Source organism: Pelobates fuscus, chromosome 6, assembly GCF_036172605.1.
Source record: "Pelobates fuscus isolate aPelFus1 chromosome 6, aPelFus1.pri, whole genome shotgun sequence".
Classification (NCBI taxonomy): domain Eukaryota; kingdom Metazoa; phylum Chordata; class Amphibia; order Anura; family Pelobatidae; genus Pelobates; species Pelobates fuscus.
Window position 1 is genome coordinate 128,650,200 of NC_086322.1, and position 25,397 is coordinate 128,675,596.

Consider the following 25,397-nt stretch of genomic DNA (forward strand, 5'->3'; position numbering starts at 1 on the left):
GGCAGGAGGCTGACTAACCTCGTTGTCCGGTGGGTCAGTGAGGTGCTCCTTGTCTACCCGTTCCACGGGCGTTGATTTCACCAGACCGGAGAGCATTTCGCCAATGTCCCTCACCCTTTGATGACCTGACGGTGTTTTAAGTTTCGTGCGGCCCATCGATGTTGGAGGTGAGTACCAGGCCCACTCGGCAAAGGCCTCGGCATATTCTACAGCCTTCCTCAGGGCTTGAGGCCTGGGAGTCTTCCTGGTCTTGTGGGACAATTTGGCCTTCGAGTCATAAGGGAAGGGCATGGGTGTGCTCCTCATGTGCTCTTGCACTTTGATTCAGCTCTGCCATAGTTTGATGGGGTGAAAGTTGAGTGATATTTGGCAGATTAATATATTTTGAGCCCGGAGCTCTGAAAGATGGCGACTGCTCCGTCCTGATGCTTGGCCCGCCCCCTCCAAGGCTCAACGTAAATTTATTGCAGAAGAATGTGCAACATTTCAGCTCACACAGGAACATTTTTGAGCTTGCAAATTGTGTTAGCTGAAATTGTTGCACATACTTCTTCAATAAACATGCCTTGAACCATGTACCCATTTTTGTGCCTAGCCCTTTGTTATTGGATTCACAACAATAGTATACTTTGAACTGGAGGCACTTGGTGGTCCTATATAGGAGTGCTTTCTCATCATTTATGTCTATGCACTGAAACCTATGTGCAGAGGTGTTTTATTTTACAAGTGGAGGTGGGGAGCAGCTATGCAGTGGGGCATTTTTTTTTTTTAATGATATATATTTATTTTTATGTTAAAGAATCACCAAAGCCCCACAGTCAAATCATCTCAATGAAATGGCCTTGTTGCAGTGATCCTGTCTTACTGACAGCCGCTAGAGATTTCCACTGCACTGACCGAGTAAAATTTGGTCATGAGACGGTTGACATCAGACGTTATTGATTGCAGCTCATAGGGAAGCACTGAATTCAGTGGAAACTTGGACAGGCATGCAGCACTTGCTGAGCATGCGCATCAGAACCTCAGTGCTCTTCTGTGAGGAGCGTTGGATTAGACAATCAGTGGAGGAAGCCATGGTTTCTTGATGATGTCCACGGGCAGAGGGAGGTGAGCAATGATGGTGACAGGGATACGATGGCACTTGTAATGCAGGTTTGTATTCCTAATGCAGCAGTGCTCTGTAAAATGCATCATCATAACTACTAGTCAAGCTAAAGGCTAGGGGGATGCAAAAAACATTTACTAGAATGTAAAACTGTATGTGTTTATTGTTATTTTTATTTTTTCTCCTTCTCTTGTTTATCAAGAATGTTTCCGAATGTCTTCAGGGATTGCTGTTGTTAAGTGGATTATGATACTTAGTTTTTTTTTTTTTTTTTTTATAGTGCTGTGACCTTTTCTAGATATTAATTATGCGAAGTAATCCTTAAGTTGCCGGTAAACAGGAAATGCTAATTGCAGATATCCAATTGTTCTACTGAGCTTTTAGTTGGCTTTAAAAAACACTGACATGGCATTTTGTTTTTTATGAATAAAATCCAACTCCCAATTCTAGTCATGAACTTGATCATCATATTAGCCTGACACTTTTTTTGGTGCTTGAAACTATCTGGTGGGTATTTTATTTTGTTTAAAGTTGAATGGAAATATATTGCCGGGGGACTCAAGATACTATAACCACTTCAAAGATATGAAGCAGATACAGTTCCTACATTTTCCCTTTTAACATAAATATCCTAATATAAACTAGTTGTGCTTAACTTCTGCACTTTGGGAACTAACTCTCAAAAGGCCTACCAATTACCACTCCTAAATTTCTGAAATAACTAGATGCTGCGACTCCCTGCCTGAAGCAAGTAAAATGTGAAAATAACTATTGCTCATAGTGAATAAAGAAAATTGGACTATCACCAGCCCAATGTGTGTTTGTACAAATCATCTCTATGTACAAGTTGTTGTTGTTGTTGTGTTTTTTTTTTGTTTTGTTTTTTACAAATAATTTAAAAACTGGATCTTTTACAAATGAAAGAAGGGGGGGGGGGGGGGAGGGGAATGAAAACAAAATGCTCTCACATCTATGATGTTGAGTCAGTGATTTCAACTATTAAAAGGAGAAACTGCATCATGATTTCAGCAAACTCCATTTTGTGTAATTACTTTCTATTCTTTTCCTATCCTATATTGAACAAATGGCATATTGCAATATTCATTAAAGTCCTCTTTAAATTAATTGCATCTGAAGCAAAATTATTTTGAGGGTGTGATCTATTTATTGTGTATTATTATTAGTCATTAGCCACATATAGACTTTTAAAAGCACACACATTGTATATCTGCTATCTTTCTAATAAAATCTTTTCATATTTAGCGGTCCTATGATCCTATCTTAAATCATAATGGCCTAACAGATGACATTTTTATGAAAACACAATGGGAAGATTGCAAGATGTCCATCATACTAATCAACATATGGCGTCATTCTAAGCTGACCTGTCTGTGTTCCTGCCATGAAAATAATCTTGCTTGAGCGCATTGCATAATTTATGGCTCTGTGTGCATAATTTGCTGTAAGCTCTGAGCTTTGACTTGGATTTAACACATTAAGTATAGCTGGTGGTAGTAGTAATGCAAGAAGCATTTAAAAATACACAAAAAAATCTGTGGGTTGAACAGAGAATGATCAGAATATATGTGTATATATATTTTTTTTAAATTATTTTTAACATTTGTGTAAGGGATTTTTTTTTTCTGTTCTAAGCATTTATTATACTGGCACTTACCTTATTAGCGCGCCTGTGTGTTTGTGTACAGAAGTAAACAAAAATGATTGATAAACAGTAAGTCACTATAATCTACAACCCTAACCAATCAAAAAGAATAAATAAAAAAAAAAAAAAGCTATTGGGTAACTTAACGTAATAACTTGATTGGGATATAAAGGAAACCAATATAAACACACAAAGGTAGGCTATGGGAAAATCTGCATGAAAAAGTAAACTATGTAGACTATGGGTATGTGTGGTAACTGGAGGTGACAATGGGTTTAAGGAAAATTCTTAGGAGTCTGAGAAATTAAATAGTTGTACAACAAGACTAAAAAGAGCCCAGATGAGGTCCGCTCTCCTAATTACATTCCACACTAAAAGGGAGAGACAAAGGGAGGCAGAGAAAAATAAAGATATAAACAGCTAAAGCAAAAAGAAGCTATATGAAGTAGGAAGAAAAATCTCAATTGTCTTAAAAATGAACTAAACTAGCTATAGTCCCTGTGGCTACCTCTTTGCACCTACATCCCATATAGAGAACTCCCTAAGGGCATTGGAGGACAAGATACCAAAAGGTGGCAAGAAAGTCTAATTTGTCTTAAAGGTAAACTGAACTAGCAAGTTTGTTATAATTGTCCCTGTGACTACCTCGGATCACAATAAAACAGAGGGTGTTCCAACTTTTTGTGTTATTTTTTTCTTCAAATCGGTCTCTAGGGATTTCTATATATGGTATGTAGGTGCATCCTCTATTTTATGGTGTACCAAGGTAGCCACAGGAACCATTATAAGAATGTTGCTAGTTCCATTTACCTTTAACCCCTTAAGGACCAAACTTCTGGAATAAAAGGGAATCATGACGTGTCACACACGTCATGTGTCCTTAAGGGGTTAAGACAAGTGCGATACATTTTTTAAACCCATCCATCGGTTAAAGCATCTAGGATTACATGTGAAATTACAATCTGATTTGCAGGTATTGGTGACGCGCAGGTCACAATGTTTCGTGGTGAACTTCAGCATGTTGGACTCGCAGGTCCTATGATATATATGCAATTGTAACTTCACTTTGATTGTAAGTATAGGACAAATAAAACAAGCAGACATGGCAGTCATATGACTTAGCAGTGGGACTCGCAGGTCTCTAATTGTTCTATATCCACAACACATGATTCCGATTCGCAGATCCGCGTCAGGTAGGCTTATCTCAATGTGTAGATCAAGTGCGGTCTTATCACTTTATACGGTTCGGAGAGCCTGAGTTTGCCTGTATGTAGTCAGTATGGCGTCAGTAATCAACGTTAACACTTGTGAGCGATGGGGCGTAGAGGTCCCTTCGGCAATCAGTTAGTGTAATCGTAGTAGGTCCGTATTAATATTATTATGAGCATTCAGTCGTTGCTGGTGTTTTCTTTTTTTTTTATTATCTGTGCATATCAGTTTTGCCATTTATTTTCGTCATAGTCTAAATTGTCAACTATCGGCTATTATTCGTGTGGAGTGTTCTGCCGTGTGGTGTCTCTCTTCCTTAACTTAGTTGTTTGTGTGGTCATGGATAGCGTTGGTTAGTGAGTTATTCCTCCTGTGTGTGTCAGGGAGGGGGGGTGGGGGTGGTAACCCCCGGTGTTCGTTCCTGCTGTCCTTAGGTTAGGTTTCCTCATTAGTCACCTGGAGTGGTCCATTCTGGGGGGTTATCGGGCGGCTCGTCTGCTGTCTGGTGGGAACCTAGGTGTTGTAATGGTGTGACCGTCCCCGTGGTTCGAGGCGTCGCTGTATCCATGTGTTGTGTTGTTTGTCCATGTGTGTCGTAGAGGTTGCGGGGGGGTGTTGCGCACGTTGTGAGCGCGTGTGGGTCTATGGTGGTGTATGTTGTCGTTCCTTAATTTGTTCTCCCTGTGCGTTTAGGCTTTATTGTGTTTTTTATGTTCAGGATTCACCAGGGTGTCTATCCACCCTCCCAGTATTAGCCTATCCTTCCACTACTGTCCCCCGGTCCTAGTTCTTTCTGATTACCCATTGTCAGGGTACCACACATTTTCTAATGTACACATTATTTACCTTTTCATGCAGATATTCCCAATTGTCTACTTTTTTGTGCTTATAATTGTTTCCTTTTATATCCCAATATTTATTTATTTTTATCAATCTTTAATTTTGCAGCCCAAAAAGTAATTTAGGGTTACACACCCAATAGCTTCATTTGCTTTTCTTGAAGTTTCTTGAATTCTAAATAGAAGCATGACAAGAAGAATATACAAGAATATCTTACTATTGCAAATGGTTCTCAGTTTTTTAATTATTTTTACCAATACTTGTTATTGCTGGGATACTGCCTGAACTGCCACTATGTATGGGCCACCAGTGGTGAACAGTATGTCACATCATTAATTTTATTAACTGAAAAATGTGCAAATCTATTTTTTTATTTTTTTGGGCTGTATTTGTAATAAGTAGAAATTATTCAATTTAAAACTGAGAATTAAAAAAAAAAATATTGAGATAAATGTTTATGTTGTGTTGTGTAGATATCAAAAGAAACCCCTATTTCTCATTTAAAAATTATATTTAGAAATGGTGAAATTGTGGAAGAATTAATGTGTAGCAAAAAGGCCTTGTTTTCAATCATGTCACTTCTCTAAAAAACCTTGGTCCTTACGGGTTAATCTTTCTCTTTCCAATTTTAGACCATGCCTTGTAGAACTAGCATTTTTAATATTTGTTCCTGACCTTTTAGAAGTGTACATTGCAAGACCTTTTTATGTTTTCTTCCATTTCATGTAACTATTCAATCTGCTTCTGCTCCTAGTTTTGTTTGTGCCCTCCAGACCTTTTGAATGCATATAGCTCTACATGTTTTGTGTTTTTATAATTGTGATTTAAATGATATGAAGGGTAGAATTGCCCATTTAATATTTCTGTCTCGTCAAATAATGAATTTTATAAGTTAAAATCATATCGTTATGCAATATGCTTCACTTGATTAAAATGTTGATTTAATTCACCAAGGTAATTCTCATTCTCTGCATCATCAAACACAAAAATGACCCCATTCAGTCTAGTTGGCAATTTCTTAATTATATATATATTATAATTATTTTTTTTTCTGTAGTCCACAAGAGGAACCGTGAAGGATTTTTCTGGATTTAAGGCGAATGAAGATGCAGAAGCTCTTCGCAAGGCAATGAAGGGTTTGGGTATGTATAGTAGTGCATCATCTTGCTAGACTATTTATTTATTTTTATTTTTTTACATGGCTTTAAGAGCAAATTTTGGCTTTTTAGCTGATTCATTAATCTTTCCCAGAGTCCTCTTTATACAAGGGGGATGAAAAACTTGATTTGGGTTTTGATGTATTCCTTTTTTTTTTTTTTTTCAGTTCTCTTCTTGGCACAAGTACAAATTTAAATAGTTTTTATTGTTGCTTTTAATCATGGTCACTCAAAACAACTTTTTTAAATGTAATTTTGTTCTAGTTTGATTTGTGTGAAATTGTTACCACCCCCGTTGGATCTCTCACGCAAGAGGTGGTATTCTCTACTCAACTTTATGGGCGTGACTAACGGTTAGCTCCCCCTTAACTGAAATTTTCAGTTTTTTTTTTTTAAATTTTATTGATTTTGGTAGATATTCCATTGTGACACAATAATCCTGTCCATGCCAAACTGGGGTTTATTATCTAACTTGTGAGTGCCAGTGAATGTATGCATACCAATGAGATTATGTGTCAGTATGTGTACATCAGTAAACATGTCTGTAGGTCAAAGTGAGATTGTGTGTGAGGGTATAAGTGAAATTGTGTGTAGTCAGCTTGTGTGTCAGAGCATGTAAGTATGAGCTTGCTTGTTTTTGTGCCAGTGAGATTGTAGTGCCCTTGCTTCCTTCTCCAGCCCATACTGTCTATAAGTGAGAGAAAAGTGTGTGTTTGACTGTCTGCCTGTGACTGTGTGTGTGATTACCTGTAACTGTGTGAGTGACTATATACCTGGGACTGTGTGCATGTGGCTGTATTTGACAGTATATGTGTATTACTGTGCATATGGCTGTGGGACTGTGTGCATGTGACACAGAAAAATACACATCTGCATTCCTACATGTTTAATTTTTTAATCTGAATCTAACGGATATCTACCAAAATCAATCAAAAAAAAATCCAAATTAAAACCGTAGTCACGCCCACAAAGTTAAGTAGTGATTACCGCCTCGTGCATGATCGATCTAACTATAAAAACTGTTGATCTCACCTGATCTAATGAAAATCTACCAAAATCAATAAAAAAAATAAAAAAATCCAAATATCTTAGGGGGGGGGGGTTGTAACCATTGGTCACGCCCACAAAGTTGAGTAGTGATTACCGCCTCTTGCGTGATAGATCTAACTATAAAAACAGTTGATCTCACCTGATCTAACGAATATCTACCAAAATCAATAAAAAAAATCCAAATATCTGAGGGGGGGGTTGTAAATTTCAGTTGAGGGGGCTAACCTGTAGTCCCACCGTCAAAGTTAATGAGTGAATACCGCCACTTGTGTGATAGATCTAACAAAAAAAAATGGATCTTACCTGATCTAACGAATATCTACCAAAATCCGTAACATTTTGTCCAAATTTCAGTTGAGGGGGGCCAGCTTCCCCTAATCATATATATGCCAAAAAATACAATATATGTGGGATTCAGCTGATATACCAAAAAAAAACAACCAAAAAAAAAAACCTAGCATAATATTCCCTGCTAAAGGTTGCACTCACAAGAATTAGAAGTAATATGCGCTCTAATGGTGCCTCCCCCGAGGTCTTGGGGGGGCTAATATCTCCCAATTAGGATCAGGTATCGCCCAGTATCAGGAACCATGCAGGACTCCGACAGGTAGATAAGTTGAAAAGAGGTTTATTGGTAATGTATAAAAAGGAAATCTGGTCTTACGCGTTTCGTCCCACTTATGGGACTTCCTCAGACCAATATTCTGTAAAACAATTATGACATATGACAATGCTCCCAAAAAAGCAGCCTGGCTGCTGCTTTTTTGGGAGCATTATTGTCATAATTGTGGTGGGAAGCTTTCAGTTTACTGATAAGTATATGCTTTTATATATATTTTTTTTTTGTTATATTTTACTTGGTTATATATGTACTATCTCAGTGATTATACTAGATGTAACAAAAATGTTGACTGATCATATCTGATCTAATGCAGAGCTATCATAATCAACATTTTGTACAAATTTTTGTTGAGGGGGGCTGGCTACGGGTTAGCCCTCCTGAAAATGATTAATATTGCATATTTTAGAGTAGATCTAATGAAAAAAAATTGAGCTATTATGGAATAATCTTTTGTTAAAATTCTCAATATGGGGGGGCTAACCAGGGGGTGGTGAAATTGTAATATAAATTATACTGGGTCAGATAAGGTATATCCTGGCATTCTAAAAGTGCTTGTCATCTTTTGCTTCTGTCAGGTACTGATGAGGAAACCATCTTTAAGCTCCTCACATCTAGAAGCAATGCCCAGAGGCAGGAAACTGCTGCTGCATTCAAAACCTTGTTTGGCAGGGTAAGACTATAATTGTTCTGGAAAGACATTAACACATTTTATTGGTTCATGTAGTGAATAAAATATGTGAATCTTCAGCTTCTTGTTTATTAAAGTGTGTCATATGAACATAATCGTGACGTCTATATAAAATACACAAGCTATGATAAAAAAATTATGCTTTTGGCTGGAGTTCCACATTTCGATAAGGTGGGGCCTATTTTGGGGGGAAAACGGTATTGAGTCCATCCTTTATTCTATGCTGGGTACTGCTGCTTGTGCATGGTACAAATCTGACCCTTAGGTCTGAGGAAGTTTTGCGAACACTAAAGATGAAATGGCTAAATGCTATACATTTAAAGATACACACCAGACCCCCCTAAAGCACTTTAGCTTGTTGAAGTGCTTTATGTGTAAAATGTGTGTGGCTGTTTTTTGTTTGTAATTTTACAAAAAGTGCAGATTTCAGTAGAATTTGGCACTCTTATAAAGTTACCTTGTTGCACCCCCTGGTTGTCAAACAGCTGGCTCTGTTACGTCCTTGGTTGTTTACCATAGTGGAGTAAAATCCAAGAGGCAGGGAGTTGCCCAGAGTTCCTGCCTTGCAAAGACTCCTCATTTAGCTACACTGGGAAGTCTGATCAGACAACCACAGAAAGTCTGGGTGGGATTAGAAGGGGATGGCTTGCAAAACATAGATCTGCAGTTTTTGCAAGCTGTTTTAGATATACACTCAGTTACAAAAATTGCAAAGTTAAATGCATGCATATTTTCAATGGGGGTATGTATATCTGCTAATCTGTAATTTTTCTTGATTTTTGTTTTTGGACAGAGGAGTGTCCCTTTTAGGTTTTATTTTGTAGTGAAGGAATCACAATGAGACATTACGAAATGCACAGTGCAATAACACCTTTTATGTGGAATGTGTATTGATATAATGGGCTACAGCAAGGGTGGTCCCAAGTAGATTTAAAATTCTTATTTTCTAGTGCAAAGAAAAGTTGTAACTTTATATATTTTTTGCCAGGATCTTGTTGATGACTTGAAGTCAGAGCTTACAGGCAAATTTGAGAAACTGATCGTGGGACTGATGACACCGGCTTCCATGTCTGATGCACATGAACTAAGACATGCCATAAAGGTATGGGTCATTGGACCAAGATCATATCTGTTGTTTCACAAATGTTATGTGACTATTGGTGAGAGAAACAGTCTGGCATGCATCTTCTGTGAACATAAATTATGAAGTACAAGCCATATTCTACTCCTTTTCAATTATTCTTTAAAGGAACACTATAGGGTCAGGAACACAAACATGTATTCCTGACCCTATAGTGCAAAATCCACCATTTAGGTGGCTTGCCCCCCTTAAAAGTTAACTCGCCTTATTTCCAGCGCCGCTCGGGTCCACTGGCGCTGGCTCACCCCCTTGGTGACATCAGAATTGCCGATTTTTAGCCAATCCAATGCTTTCCTATGGGCTTATTTTTCAATTGGTGAATTTTTAACCTGTTGCACTCTATCCCATGTGAACACAAACATTGCAATGCTGAGATATTGATACTCCTCTCCTCTAATAGTACATATCAGAAACATTTAGGATGGCTGCTAGAGGGAATTTCACTCCCATTACTTTAAGTAAAATTGATGTGTTGCATACATAGCATGAATATTTGGCAGACTATGGTCTGAATGTGATGGAAGTGAAATCTCCCTCTTTCCCCCTCCCCACATGCCTCTCAAGCATAAAACATGTCCGTTATACATGTTTAAATTGGCTTGTATTTATTTGCATGTCCCTTTGTTGCTTAAAGGAGTAGATTCTCCCTGTGAGACTGTCTGCTGCAGTTTAACTGTGCAAATTCATAGGCAAATAAATTGTGTCCATGTTCGGGCAGTGACTGACACAATATTGACCCTTTAGAAGTAGGCCTTTTTCAGTGTGTGCCAGAGAGTGATGAGGACATGGTGGAAACTGTGGTTAAAACAGCATTCAGAAGAGACAGCCAAGCCTCCACCTTCCTTTCCCAGGCATGCAAACAAGCTACAATAAACAATCAGAAGAAAGAGACCCCTGTAGTAATAATGCACATGGAGGCTAATGGCATCTCTTTATGGCACTAAGGAATATACCTGATTAGGATGTAGTTTGCCCTAAATGAGTGATGTAAAAGTTGTTGTTGGAGTTAATTGGGCACGTACAGATGAATTGTTAGGCAAACTCATTGCATGCCCAGCTTTTGTTAGTGAGGGGAAATTGACGAACTCTTATTTTAAAGAGACACAGCACAATTTTTTTCAAGACATACAGAGTTAATAGAAAATAAAATGCTTTTTATAAATGTTTTTTGATTTCAAAAAATAAAATAGTCACTATGGTTGTTTGGATGAGCCTCCACTGATTAATCCATATATATGTTGTATACGAAGACAAAAAGATAAGTCCTGCGCTCACTCCCATCACTCCTGGGCGGCAGCAACGACCACCATAGTACACATCAGCCCAAATATATACAGTAAAAACCAAAGAAAAAGTTACCTCCACTGTCTCCTAAATCCATATGTATATTTAAACAAATGGAGGTCATTCAGTTACTCCAATGGCCATTGGAGGGAATGCCTGCCTGCCAACGTCAAGGCAGACCCCCCCCCCCCCAGGCGGGTCCTACACTGACCTTTCACCTTGCTTCCTTGAGCTTCTGGAAAAGGTATCTCTAATGAAGATGATAGGTTGTATATGGACAAACGCTGCTTACCTGCCAGAGGCTATTTGATTTGGTTGTTTTGTAAGTAAAATTAGGCAGCTATGCAAAAAAATGAAAATGCATGACTAATAGTCACAGCTCATTCATAGTTTAGTGAAAATGGTGTTGGCTAGTTAGAAAGAGAAAACTCTGTATTAAGATTTATGCTAAGCAGAGTTTGCGTTCTAAATAAGGCCTATTGATGTCAGTAACTGAATCAAAATAATATTTTATATTTTATTTTCTAATTTTGGGCAGGATTGTGCAATCACTATCAAAGTGATCACAATGTATATTTTCTGAAGCTTTTTTTCTCTCATTTTAGAAAGTGCAGATTTCAAGAATCTGTGCATGGTTTAATTTATTTTAAATTTGGAACGTGATGGAGGTTTTTGTTACCACCTGTTCTTTAGATATACTTGACGTCTAATAACCTGTGATCATCTTGTTTTCTAGGGTGCAGGTACTTCTGAGAATGTGTTGATTGAAATTCTAGCCTCTAGAAGTACAGATGAGGTGAATCACATCAAACAAGTCTACAAAAAAGGCAAAGATAATTCATAAATTTAGCAAAAATCTCTACACTGCATGCACAATTTTCCTCTCCTTGTTGAGATTTGCCGAATTTTCTATTAATCAATTCTCAAATGTTTGTCAGGGCTTATTCACTAAAGTGAGAATTCAAAGTTAAAAATCAAAATAGACAAACTGGAAAATTCTGTCCGCTGTGTTTTCAATGAATCTACTTCACTTTAGTAAAACACCCTGTGTATGTCTCCAGTTTACCACTAAAATGGTACATCCTCTCTTTGTTCCTTTTTATAATCCGTACTCTCTAAGCACTGTCCAACATCTTTCAGTATTACGTTTGTTACTCCAGTATTACTCTATTATTTGTTTGCTGTGCAATAAAATTACAATAGGTGTATATCTTGTCACCGAAGCATATATGGAAAGGGGAAGATAAAAGTATGAATTCTATAGTTGCTGGCTGAATGAAAAGAAGACATTCAGAAAAAAGTGAATTAAGAATAAAATTGTCTTGTTCTCCACTTTTTCACAATGTGTAATCTCGTGGTCTTAGAAATGTTTTTGGAAGCTGCTTTTTGAATTTGGATTGGGGGCGGTGCTTTTTTTTTTTTTTTTTTTTTTTTATATATCTACCTGGCTATCTGATAATCTAGTGTATATTCCCTCTAATTGTGGATCACTACATTAACTTTAGTGTGTCTGAATAAATATGTGTATATGTCTTTATCTCTTTATAAAGATGTATGTATTTTCCCTTTCAGAATATGAAAGTGAATTGGAAGACAGCATAACTGGGGATACATCTGGATATTTTCAGAGGATGCTAGTTGTTCTTGTCCAGGTAATATATATTTGTTTATGTATATATTATTCCAACTATTTACCCTACCTGCTTAAAGTGTAACTTGCAGTAATGTAACTTGCACCATTGACTCAAACATTGAAAAGATGATCAAAGTGCAAGGCAAAACCACTGCAGACATTGCAAATGGGGAGGAGAAATAGAAGTATTTTTTAATTTCTCCTGATTATCAGCAGAGATGGATTATACTGCTGTGTCCAAGCACTGAAATAAGAAATAAATGCTTATTGTGATTTTTAAGTGTGTTTTTGTTAGCATTTTTTTCTAGTGAAAGGTATTACGTTTTTTTTTCTTCAGTCTGTGAAATTATTTTTTTTTTATGTTTATTAACAAAAATATTAAACCATTTAGATTGTGTGATTGCATTCTTTTATTCCACGTGAGGTCTATTAAATGTATTTTTAAATTTTTTTTCGTATAGATCGACTACCTTAATTTGCAATCTATTTGAATTTGTTTGCCTGTGTGTCTACAGATTTGATTATTGGTAAGGGGAGGGGTTATTTTCAAGGGTGTTAATCGCTTAAGTTAAAAACAGTTTAAAGCAGACATTAAAAGGAAATGAAAACAAAATCAAACACAATGTTAAAAAAATAAATAAAATAAAATAAGTCCAATCTGATTTTATTCAAATAGAAAGTGTTACTAATTCTGCTCTTTAGTGTTAAGGATAATTTTTGTTTACTTGCTCCAAACATGTATTGTGTATTGTTTTAGGCCAACAGAGACCCAGACTCTAAAGTGAATGACTCCATTGTTGAGAAAGATGCACAGGTCAGTGATTCTTCCCTTCACAACTTCCTTTTGTTATACTGATAAAGGAAGAATTTTAATTTGGGCCTTGCAGTTGGTGATGGTGGTTGATGGACCTTTTTTGGCATAGCAATAAGAGCAATCTGTGATATTAATTTTAAAATTGTTCCTGCTTTTGCGTTGTTACAGGATTTGTTTAAAGCAGGAGAGATGAAGTGGGGCACTGATGAAGAAAAATTTATCACCATTTTGGGTACTCGCAGCATTGCTCATTTAAGGAAAGGTAAGACATTCAAACTATTAATTTATTTTTATAATTGCATGTTATGGTATTGGGGGATTTGTTTATCCTCTGATCTTATTAATGTATATGCTAATTTTTCATTTTGGTAATGCTACTGGATTTAAAATGACCCAAAGTGTGTTTTTGTATGTGGTGGCAACTTTCTAAAAGTAGATATAAAAAAAGCACCCTTGCTTTCAGTTCTGAGGTTTGACTTTATTTTCCTCAGCATATTAATTTTTGGGGAAAACTTTTATTTTTTTCATGTCTAATTTTTCTTAAATTTTAATTAAACGTTTTAATGCGTTTCCACATAAATTTGCTGCCCTTGCCGTTTGACTGCAGGTAATGTTAGTTTGAAATGACTAATTTTAAGTAGAACTTTCGGCAAACTTTGGAAAGCCTTACACTGTTCACAGATGGAAAGGATTAAAATTATTTAGGCATGAGATTTCCCCCCCCCTCCCCCCTCCCCTTTTTATAATCCAGTGGAAAAATGTAGTGTTTCAGTTTGTGGTTTCTTTTCTTTTTTTTCTTTTTTTTTTCTCTCTCTGCCTTTCTGCACAGTTCTTGTGAGAATTATAGATTTTTGAAGATTTAATGCAGTGCATGTTTCACTATATATTCATTTGTACAGTTCTGCAAACAGTTCTGCAAACAGACTGCGAGCTTGTATGAGCAAGGCCCTCACCAGTTTGTTATTGTGTGTCTAACTTGTTCTGTTGTAATTGTACAGCACTGTGGAATTTGTTGGTTTTATAAATAATAAACTTATTTAAGCTTTAGAAAATGCCAGGGCATGACCCAGTGCTAGTGCTAGATTCGACATCCTATGAAAGATGGAATGAATCATTTTGCTTCATATATGTATGACACATGGTAAAGTAGTAATTAAAAACCTTGTAATATAAAACAAATATTATGCCTATGTTTGAGATCTGCAGCCTTTACTTCATTTCAGTATTTGACAAGTATATGACCATCTCTGGATACCAAATTGAAGAATCCATTGACCGTGAGACATCTGGCCAACTAGAAAAGCTACTCCTTGCAATTGGTAAAAAAAAATGTTTATTTATTTTAAAATTTACATCTGATCCCTATTGAATCGTCAACTGTATGAACTATATTTTTGCAGCTGTTCCGTAATATATAAACCCCATATAGATGTTTAAAGCATTGCAGCACAACTGAAATGGACAGGCCAGACATGATACCATGAGAGCCCTGGGTGTAATGTTTACGATGATAGACGAGTACCCCCAGTCCTTCCTGTTATGGACAGATGCCGAGCAAGCATTTGACAGTGGAGTCAGATCGTTGGGAGATATTCTCCCTTTACAAAGCAAAGGCAATGGAGTAATATGGTTCGCTCCCCAATTACAAAGCTAATCTCTCCTCTCCAAATCCCATATCTTGCCTCTAAAGCTAACCCAGAGGATCAAATCAGAAATCCGAAAAGGATGAGCATTCCAGTGGTTAAGTACATGCATTCGATACTTGGGTATCGAACTGTCCATGCAGGAGTCTCCTCTGTAGGAGGAAAATTTTGCTTCCCTGTTGGAATCTAGAAAGGGTTTTGAGATGAATGTCCTTCCTCACCTTTTAGACTTAATCTAGACCATTCCAATATCCATGCTAACACTTTTTTTTCCAAGTCCTTGAGACAGACATGTTTGTGGGTTTTGTGTGGGCTCACAAGAGACCCAGACTTAAATGACATATGAAGAAGGTAGATGGTACCAAATAGAGAACAGATTGGCGGGTTAACTAAACAAGTGCTCCCATATCCAGTCTCTATACCTAAAATAAAAACTGCTCAACCAGTATGCAGCGAAACGTTGCTAGTTATAGAGTTCCAAAAATGCGGTATTACTAGCAAAGTTTCGCTGCATACTGGTTACAGTTTTTATTTTGGGTATAGAGACTGGATATGGGAGCACTTGTTTAATTAACCCGTTCCAATCTCTTCTCTATTTGTTACTTTTCTGGGTTATGCCCTAAATACCCTACAACCATTACATCCTCAGTGGGGGGATTCTGTTCACTCACTACGGCTGTACAGTTCAGTTCTAAGGTAGATGGTAGTATGGTGCATATTCGTATGGAGTCCTGTTACAATGTGTTTATTTAACCAGAATAGTGTAGAAACCGCCTAATGGAGGCCTGCAGCAATATTTTTTTTTTTACATGGTTACAACTAGGCTAAATATTTACTCACATCCTTCTCCTCTGCTCCTGCTGTCACATAACCTGGCATTTCTTCCAGGTATCCCAAACTTTGTATGTAACTTTTTAGACATTCCTCCCTTGCGGTGGTTTCAGCTTCACATTTGGTAGTGCAGTGACAGAGAAACATCCAAACTCAATGGTGGGGGAATGGCTGAGTAGATTGGAGGATACCAGACTGGCAGAACTAATGCTGGCTTTCTCCCATGATGGATCGGATAGATGGGTTCTGATATGGGACTACTATATTGAATCAGAGGGGGGAGGGGAGGAATGCCCCCACGTGCATTCAATACGAAATATCTATTTCTTGAAGTTCTTGAAAATAATCATAAATGTTCTTTTCTGAAAAATGAAAACTTTAATATGACCGATGGTTACTTTGTTGTATGAGGTTTGTGGTGAAGATGTGCTGTTTTTGTATTTGGAATATTCTTTTCAATGTGATTGGGCTTTCAAGCTTAGAAGTTTTACAACCAGTCCATCTTTCTGTAACCGTTATGTGAATTGTTCCAAAAAAGATATTAAAAGAAATAAAAGGTTAACATTCTTTCACGGAGAGCTCAAGCCTAAAATGGATAGTGTGTGTGTTTGTTTATTTACATTTTTTTTTTTTTATAACTTGCACTTACATGTGATTTATTATAAATATTTTTATATATATATATATTTTTTTTATTAGTGAAATGTGTCCGGAGTGTTCCTGGATACTTTGCAGAAACTCTCTATAATGCAATAAAGGTTAGTGCAAGCTTGTCTTCCATTATTATCCTTTGTATTTGTAACCAATTTTACCATATGTGACTGCAAGAAAAATTGACCTGTTGAGAGATTTTATAGGTGCTTAAACGATCTTAAATTAACACACCAGGCTGGAGTTAACACATTCATTTCTTTATGCATTATGAAGTTTTATGCAACTAGTGAAGTAAATTTTGCCAAATTATGATGCACACGTGTATAGCATTGCTTGGGTAGGCAAGCTTCAGCACTCCAGATGTTGTTGACTACATCTCCCTTGATGCTTTGCCAGCATTATGCCTACTAGAACATAATGTGAGATGTGGTCTACAAGATATGCACTTACAAAGGTTGCCTTCACCTGGGCCTAGCCTTATCCCCTTATGAACACAGCAACAATTTCCTGCAGTTCTAGTTAAATTTCTGCTATAAATATTCAGTCAAGACACCTCCACTTGGTATGGAGATGGGATTATTGATCAGTTTCTTTTATTTAAAAGCAAACCTGACGATTACTAATTAAAACACCAATTATAATGAATTGTAACCTAGGTTATGCATTGCACCTAAAGTATGGATGCCTTTTAACCCCTTAAGGACACAGCTTCAAAAGCTTGTCTTGCACATAATGACACAAGCAATCTTTGAATTTTTTTGTTTGCGTTCAACTGCAATTAGCATTTTACTAATTTATTGCACCAACACATTATATACCGTTTATTTTTTTTTAAAAGGACAAAAAGGGCTTTCATTTGACGTAACATATTCATATATAAATGCATATTTATTATAAAAATACAAAAAAAAAGGAAAAATATGGGGGTTTTATTTTACAGTTTTTGCAATAATATGTGCATAATTGGTGCAGGTTAAAGGGACACTATAGTCACCTCAACAACTTCAACTTAATGAGGTTGTTCAGGTGAGAACTATAGCTCCTTGCAGCCTTTCTCATGTAAACACTGTATTTTCTGAAAAAATACAGTGTTTACATTGAAAGCTAGGAACACCTCTAGTTGCAGTCACTCATACTGCTACCAGAGGGACTTCCGAGTTGCTGGATGTGTAATTTGCATCCATCCACTCAGATGCCCTGTCAGCAGACCGGGCACTGTGCACAAGCATCCTGTCTCCCTGAGGCTGTCAGCAGGCGTAGGATTGTGGGAGATAAGATCTACTGTATGTATTTACAGTAGAATTTTGAGAGACGGATTTGATGGGCATATGCTTCAATTTGGGGTAGTATAGCAGTTTGACTGTTAAAACAAAACAAAAAAAACACAAAACAAAAAATCCCACAAAGGCCTACCATTTGTAAAAGTAGGCACCTCAGGGTATTTCAAAAGGCATATTTTAAACCTTAGCGTAGGATAATTCTTTTGCTAGTTTGTACCAAGTCTAGTAGCAATTAGCATTTGAAGAGGCACATTTGAGACACACCAATTTAATATTTTTCAAAAGTGGATGCTGGGCCTAAAAGTATCATTTTAGCAGCTCATGATTGCAAATTACTTCTCAAAGACCACATCTATTTTTAAATATAAGCAGCTCATTAATTCAAATTTCATACTATTTGCTCTGAAAGGGGGAATATTTGACATAAGCTTATCAGGGGGTAGTACCCAGTCATCTGCATCCCGGGCAACGCTGTCATGAATTTTGGAACCAAAACACAGACCACATAGAGAGAGAACACAGAGAGAGAAACTTGTAATACTGGCCTCTGAGTCGGCTGCTAACAGGGCATAAGCCTCCTCTGCGCTATACTTCCTAAGCATTATGTATTAAGGTAATAAACTTTAAATAATAATTAAACTTTCATTTTTTTAACTTTTTTTTTTCTTTTCTTTTCACCCCTAACTAGCTTATCACTAAATTCCCCAATTCCCACTAAATTCTACCCACCCCAACGAACTAAATCACAAATTAATAAAATTAAATAATAAAATTTAACAGTTTAGGGTTACTAAAAAATAAAATTTAACTTTAAAAAAAAAAAAAAAAATAGATCACAGTAAAGTACTGTGATCTGTATTTTGATCACTGCTGGCTGTGATCAATCAGCAGGGCAAGGGTTATTTTTTTTTTAAAAGAACAGGGTAAAGGGGATTTGGAACCTCTTTAGACAATTTATTCACTTCAGGCACACAATGTAACAACGATCCCTCTCTCTCCACTTCAAAAACCCACAAGAGGCGGATCTGATATCCCAGCAGCATTGTGACCGCTGTGACTGGCTGTCACAGCGTTCACGTGGGCTGGGACATCGCAATTTGCTGTTGCCGGTCTGCCCCTGACTCGGATGCACCCAGCAACAGTATTAATCTCGCGATCGCCAGCACTGTGGCGATCTGTGGTTAATTTTAGTGCATGATAGACCGGGTTCGTCATCTGGCGTTAAGTGCTTCCCCAGCATAACGTACCCGGTCCGTCATCCGTCATTAAGGGGTGAAGGGACATGCCAAGCACTAAAATTATTACATATTCTCTCACAAATGTAAATATTGCTGATTCTGAGCAACAGCAGTGTTTACATTTGTAAGAAAACACCTCTCTAGTGGCTGTCGGGGGAAAATGTTTAATAATCACTATTCATTTGCATCATATAATGCATATCCTATATATAAGGACAACATAACTCTCTGTATGGTTGACTTTTTTAAGGTTACCTAAATACATATATACATATAAGTATAACATAATTGATTTATACTTTTCAGAGTTGTTTTGTTCAGAATATAACATGTTATGTTATATTTTTGTTGTGCAATTTCACATTCCATATATTTTACATAAAGACATAATGTCATTTTTGCAGTTCATAGTGCCGCAACTATAAATAAAAACAAATTCTTGGCATATTAGTTAATGTAGGTTCCCTGAATGCCAAAATTACTGTATGTAATGTGGGTATACAGTAAATACAAAGCTTTCCACCACTCTGTCTGCGGTTGTAATTGCTTGCTTTCTAAAAAAAAAAGTGTAGCTTAAAAATGCAGAATGTCACTTTTCAAAAGCCTAAACAGTTTTTATAATAATGTGTGTGTATTATATTTACATTGTGTGACTTGTATATTTCAGCTTAATAGTTAATACACAATGTTAACATTATTTAATAATACTTTTTACTACCTTTTAATCTGGCTCGTTTTCAAAGATGAGATTAATTTAAATATCAGTGTCTACTTGTTTTTATTTGGAATTTAAATCAATACAAATTCCTTTCTCGAGGCAAGAGTACTTGCCTACATGGGTTCTTCTCTGTAAAAGGTTGAGAAACACTGGTGTAGTTGATGCCTCTAGGCACAGTGAGTAAGTGTCTGGATGTGTCCACCTCTCTATTACCCTTTTCACTTAGGGAGACCCTAGTCTTATGCAAATTAGTATGTGACCTAAGCAGGAACTAACAGAAGGGCAAGCTGTTACATTTTTGCCCATTTATTCATATCTTTTTGTGCATCATTTAAATAAACTGTTGTGCTTCTTTTTCCATGTATAGATCCAAATAATTTGTACCAAAGACAGGAAAAAGTTTTTTTTTTTATTTATTTTTTATTATATATAATTACATTTTCCCACTATACAGGGTGCTGGCACTGATGACTGCACTTTGATAAGAGTTATGGTTTCCAGGAGTGAGATTGACTTACTTGATATAAGACATGAATTCCGTAAACATTTTGGCAAATCCCTGCACCAAGCCATTAAGGTAAACCTATATAAGAATCTGTGTACTCCAGAAAGGCACGAACCGGTCATTTTAAGACTTTTTCAATTGTCTACTCCATCACCCTAATAAACCCTTCCGCTGACTACTCTAAATCTTTGCTACAGTAGAAATATAATAGTGTTTTATAACAAGATCTAAGTAAACATTCTGTAGGTATATGTCACTTTAATGCTTGTATAGTATTATCTTACTGAAATAATACTGGCCTATATTTTTGTATACATGGCATTTTAAACTAACTTACCTCATTATTGAACAAGCTTTAAGTTAGTGCTGACCATTACATCATGAACCCCAGACAATCTACAACACTGGAAAAAACATATGTTTTTAGAATAAATCCATGTATACAACCTATTTGCTTTTATGGAAAATAAAGAAAATCTCCCATTGAGCAAAGCGGTGATATTGGTGATTTGGGCTACTTACATGATTCGTAGATTAAATGGGCCGTATTTTCAAGTACAATACACTTGTACACATTGTATTGGTTTAAACCTAGGTTTATTTATATATGTATTTAGTACATACCAACAGAGTTGTCGTAGAGAAAAAAGTATGGATGAAAACCCCTTCCATCTGAATTAAGTGGATAGTTAATACATTGCTAAACACATGCACATACCAGTCAAGCCATAATAATTTGCATACGCCTACCCAGAATGCCTTGCAGTAGTGAGAGCATTGTTAAAGTGAGATTTCTGTGGGAAAAGCAAGGCTTATGGCTTGACTGGTGTGTGTATTTGTGTTTAGCAATGTATTAACTGTATTTAAAAAAAATGGCTTTTTAATTGAACTACATATGTAATGCAGCACACTAATTCAGTTTTTCCAGTTAAAAAAAAAAAAATGTGTGTGTGTGTGTGTGTGTATATATATATATATATATATATATATATATATATATATATATTTTTTTTTTTTTTTTTTTACATAGCCGTAATTTTATCATCCCAGTAACTAATTCTTCTTGTTTCAATTTAAACCTCTGACTCAATGTGGTTTTTCTGTGAGTCTTATGATTACAATTTCTTCCAGGGAGATACATCTGGCGACTACAGGAATACCCTCCTCCTCCTGTGCGCTGGAGATGATGAGTAACATTTCCATTGTCAAGAAGGAATCCCGCTTTTGGCAAACCATGTGTGCTGTTCCAGAGCCTCTCCCAGAGCCATGTAGTAATGCTTTGTCACCATGCTTATTTTACAGCATATCGTATTCATAGCTTAGTTAAAAGGAATACTTTAACCAAAGTTAATATGAACTCTTTTCAGGTTTATTCTAGATTGGAACCGCATTGCAGGTGCTATTTGTTTTTATGCATTTTGGCTGCGTAAAAGTTATTTGTTTAGATAGACCTATTTCCTTAAAATGTTAGAGCCTTAGAGGGATTTGTGCCCCATATTTGCAATATATCCTCACACATGGTTTACTTTTATACATTATTCATCCAAGACCATTTTGTGCAAGATGTAGTTTATTCTGCTCAAAACCTACATTTCAGTCTGCAATTAGACCATTTATTGCTTTTTTTTTTTTTTTAAGCTTTCACTTGACAGCTTGAACAGCAAATAACAACTGCAGTAACTCTGAACTATTTTAAGAAAATGTTGTTTTGTGGTCTATCCTTCACTCAAAATAAATAAACCATTTTTCCTAGCAACTATTTGTGGTTCGTGTGTTAAATATGTACAACATCTTTACGGTAAGAGGAATGCATTCATGAATATATATTTTTAGGGTTTGTTTTTTGTTTTTGTATCAAATTATTTTAAATTTCTTTACAAATAAAACTTTTTTTTACTAAAACAATTACTTCTAAAACCTAGAACTAAGCAGGATGTTTCACATCTTGATAAAAAGGCAATGAATGGTGGTCACAAAACAATCTTATTGCTAAATGTTTGGAGTAGTTGCACGCTTTTAGGAACTTCTAATCGTTTTGGGAAGTAATTGCAGGTTCTGTTCTGGGTTTTATTCATGTTCTATTCTCTGAACCAACAAAATACGTGGCAAATTCAAAATCTGGAGGAAAAAAACACAAAAAAAAAACAAATCAATCCGCTCAGGCGTTAATGTAGCATGCAGTTTATTTCAATCATATTATGAATATAGCAAGATGACAATAAGGGAGAGGGGAGAAGCACTGGGTAGATACTGGCACTTTTCATGCCAGATTGGCACTTCCTCAGAGTCAAGCAGCTGTATGTCTTTCAAACCACCCACCACAGCAACCAGTTCTAAAAGATATTGCCTTTTTGTACTTTTCTTTTTACATTTTTTTTATATAGAATGGGAAACTTGCAACCGTTTCTGTTCATTTCAATCGCTATAATTAGTGTGTTTTCTGAGTATTGTAGTTCAGCTGCCGGCTTTTTATAGCCGAACTGAATTGTAACTGGATCATACCTCTGCAGTCTTGCTGCTTAAAGGACCACTCTAGGCACCCAGACCACTTCAGCTTAATGAGCTGGTCTGGGTGCCAGGTCCTTCTAGGGTTTACCCATTTTTTCATAAACATAGCAGTTTCAGAGAAACTGCTATGTTTATGAATGGGTTAAGCCTTCCCCCTATGTCCTCTAGTGGCTGTCTCATTGACAGCCGCTAGAGGCGCTTGCGTGCTTCTCACTGTGATTTTCACAGTGAGAGCACGCCAGCGTCCATAGGAAAACATTGTGAATGCTTTCCTATGTGACCGGCTGAATGCGCGCGCAGCTATTGCCGCGCGTGCGCATTCAGCCGACGGGGAGGAGAAGAGGAGGATCGGAGGAGGAGAGCAGGAGGAGATCTCTCCGCCCAGCGCTGGAAAAAGGTAAGTTTTTACCCCTTTCCCCTTTCCAGAGCCGGGCGGGAGGGGGTCCCTGAGGGTGGGGGCACCCTCAGGGCACTCTAGTGCCAGGAAAACGAGTATGCTTTCCTGGCACTAGAGTGGTCCTTTAATTCTCTGCCATTTAGGAGTTAAATCACTTTGTTTATACATCCCTAGTCACACCTCCCTGCTTGTGACTTGCACAGCCTTCCTAAACACTTCCTGTAAAGGAACCTAGATATTCTAGGTTTCTTTATTGCACAGTCTGCCTAATCTAGGATCACCTGCTCTGTTAATAGCCACCAAGACCTTGCAGGTCCTGTGTTTGATTTAAAGTTCAATTTACAGAGCAGCAGATAAAATTTCTAAAGTAAGTTACCAGCTGATTTAAACATTAAACAATTTTTTTTAATGCAGGCTGTGTGAGTCACAGCCAGGAGCTGTATATCTACGATTGCATAAGCAGAAACAAGTCATTTATCTCCTACATGGCAGAGAATTGAGTAGTGAGTCTGCAAGGGCGTGATCAAACTGCTCCATTGAGCATAATTGGGGGGTGAGGACCTTAAATAACTTTAATTAATATTAACAGGGCTATAAATATAAATAGGGGGTCTGTGTCCCCCCCGGCCCTCCCCATGACCCATGGGTGGGGATCATAATGAAAGGGGTCCCCACCCATGAGCAGCGGGTGGGGCCCTAGGTAAAAAGCAGGGGGAGGGAGGACATATTGTCTCCCCTCTCCCGGCCCCCACCCATGAGTGGCGGGTGGTGGCCCTAAGTAACACAAGGGTGGGGACCCTTTTAATTAATTATGGCCCCCACCCGTGGGTCACCGGGAGGGCCTGATAGAGCACTCTTATTGGTTGGCTTAAACCAACCAATAATTACAGATTTCAACTGGATGTGTCAGTGTGTATTAGTTCTTCCACTGTGTCTCATTGTCTCCTTTGTCCTTCTGTAAGCAGAGGGAGTGTCTCAAACTGCAGCTGTTGGTAAACATGCAACTTTGTTGGAACAAGGGGCAGAGCCGATTCTGGGTGGGAGCCCAGGGTGCACAGTGCTCAGGAGCAAGGCAGGTGAGACAGAAGGGGGCTTCTGACAGAGGCAGCTCTCTAATTAGGCAAGTTAGGCAGCCGCCTAAGGCCTCACGCTGACTGGGGACGTGCAACTGCCTATTTTGCCTTAGGGAAGATTGGTCCTTTGGATTTTCAGTCTGGGGGTCTGGAGGTTTGCCCAGTATGCTGTTGGCTGCAGGGCCCCTCCACTCAGTTTGCCTGGGAAAATGAGATCTCATTGTATCTGGTCTGCAGCTACGTGCAGTATACAACTGCAGACCATGTGGTAGTGGTCTTGTGAGCTCGGCCAGTCAGAGCATTGCTGTGGTTTTTTCTTTGTGAGATTTTACTTGTTGCAGTAATGATACCCAGTAGGGTAATAATTAGATGTAAATATTTACTTTACTGTGAATTTTTTTGTACCCTACTGTGAATGTAAATTTTTACCCCAAATTGAAGTGATTCATCGGAATAGGGCTACATCAGTGTAATACTTTTATAAAAAACTTAATTTGGAACTCAACTGCAGGTGAAATAATACATTTGATACTGTCACTTTAAGAAAGTTTGATTTATTGAAATAAGGTATTTTCACTTTAACAATCTTCTGCAGCAATATAAACTGAAAATAATATCCCATCTAGCAATGGTAATCTTGTTTAGGATTTCTAAACAGAAAATAGCATTCAGTAGCAACAATTAAAGGGACACTATAGTCACCAGAACAACTACAGCTTATTGAATTTGTTCTGGCGAATAGAATCATTACCTTTAGGCTTTTTGCTGAAAACAATGTCTTTTCAGAGAAATTGCAGTGTTTACATTACAGCCTAGTGATAACTTCACTGGCCACTCCTTAGATGGCTGTTAGAGATCCTTCCTGGGTCATGGCTGCCTAAAATGCATCCAAAAATTCAGTGTCTCCACCCTCTGCATGCAGACACTGAACTTTCCTCATAGAGATTCATTGATTCAGTTCATCTCTATGAGGAGATGTTGATTGGCCAGGGCTGTGTTTGAATCATGCTGGCTCTGCCCCTGATCTGCCTCTTTGTCAGTCTCAGCCAATCCTATGGGGAAGCACTGTGATTGGATCAGGCCATCACTTCTGATGATGTCAGCAGACTGCTTGTTTTTTTTTTTTTAGGCAAACAGCATGCAGATCTACAGCTTCTGGCTTGATAGTAAGATTTTTACTATATTTATGGAGGCATGAGGGGCCCAGTGGGCTAGACTATAGGGCCAGGAATACATGTTTTAACACTATAGGGCCAGGAATACATGTTTGTGTTCCTGACCCTATAGTGATCCTTTAAATAAGGTAACTCCTTGATTTGGAATGTATAATGCAGTCTATTAGGC

General features: G+C 37.4%; 1 protein-coding gene across 1 annotated transcript in view; it reads left to right on the plus strand.

Moving 5' to 3' along the window:
* The window catches only part of ANXA5 (annexin A5), a 29,951-nt gene extending 8,120 nt beyond the window's left edge, over window positions 1-21,831 (plus strand). Inside the window, exons 3-13 of the mRNA XM_063460037.1 lie at window positions 5,873-5,959; window positions 8,222-8,316; window positions 9,323-9,436; window positions 11,496-11,586; window positions 12,332-12,411; window positions 13,150-13,206; window positions 13,375-13,468; window positions 14,430-14,525; window positions 16,380-16,438; window positions 20,025-20,147; window positions 21,207-21,831. Coding sequence (XP_063316107.1) covers window positions 5,873-5,959; window positions 8,222-8,316; window positions 9,323-9,436; window positions 11,496-11,586; window positions 12,332-12,411; window positions 13,150-13,206; window positions 13,375-13,468; window positions 14,430-14,525; window positions 16,380-16,438; window positions 20,025-20,147; window positions 21,207-21,269 — 959 coding nt within the window. The 3' untranslated portion in view covers window positions 21,270-21,831. The remainder of the gene's footprint in view (window positions 1-5,872; window positions 5,960-8,221; window positions 8,317-9,322; window positions 9,437-11,495; window positions 11,587-12,331; window positions 12,412-13,149; window positions 13,207-13,374; window positions 13,469-14,429; window positions 14,526-16,379; window positions 16,439-20,024; window positions 20,148-21,206) is intronic.
* The last annotated feature ends 3,566 nt before the right edge of the window (window positions 21,832-25,397 follow it).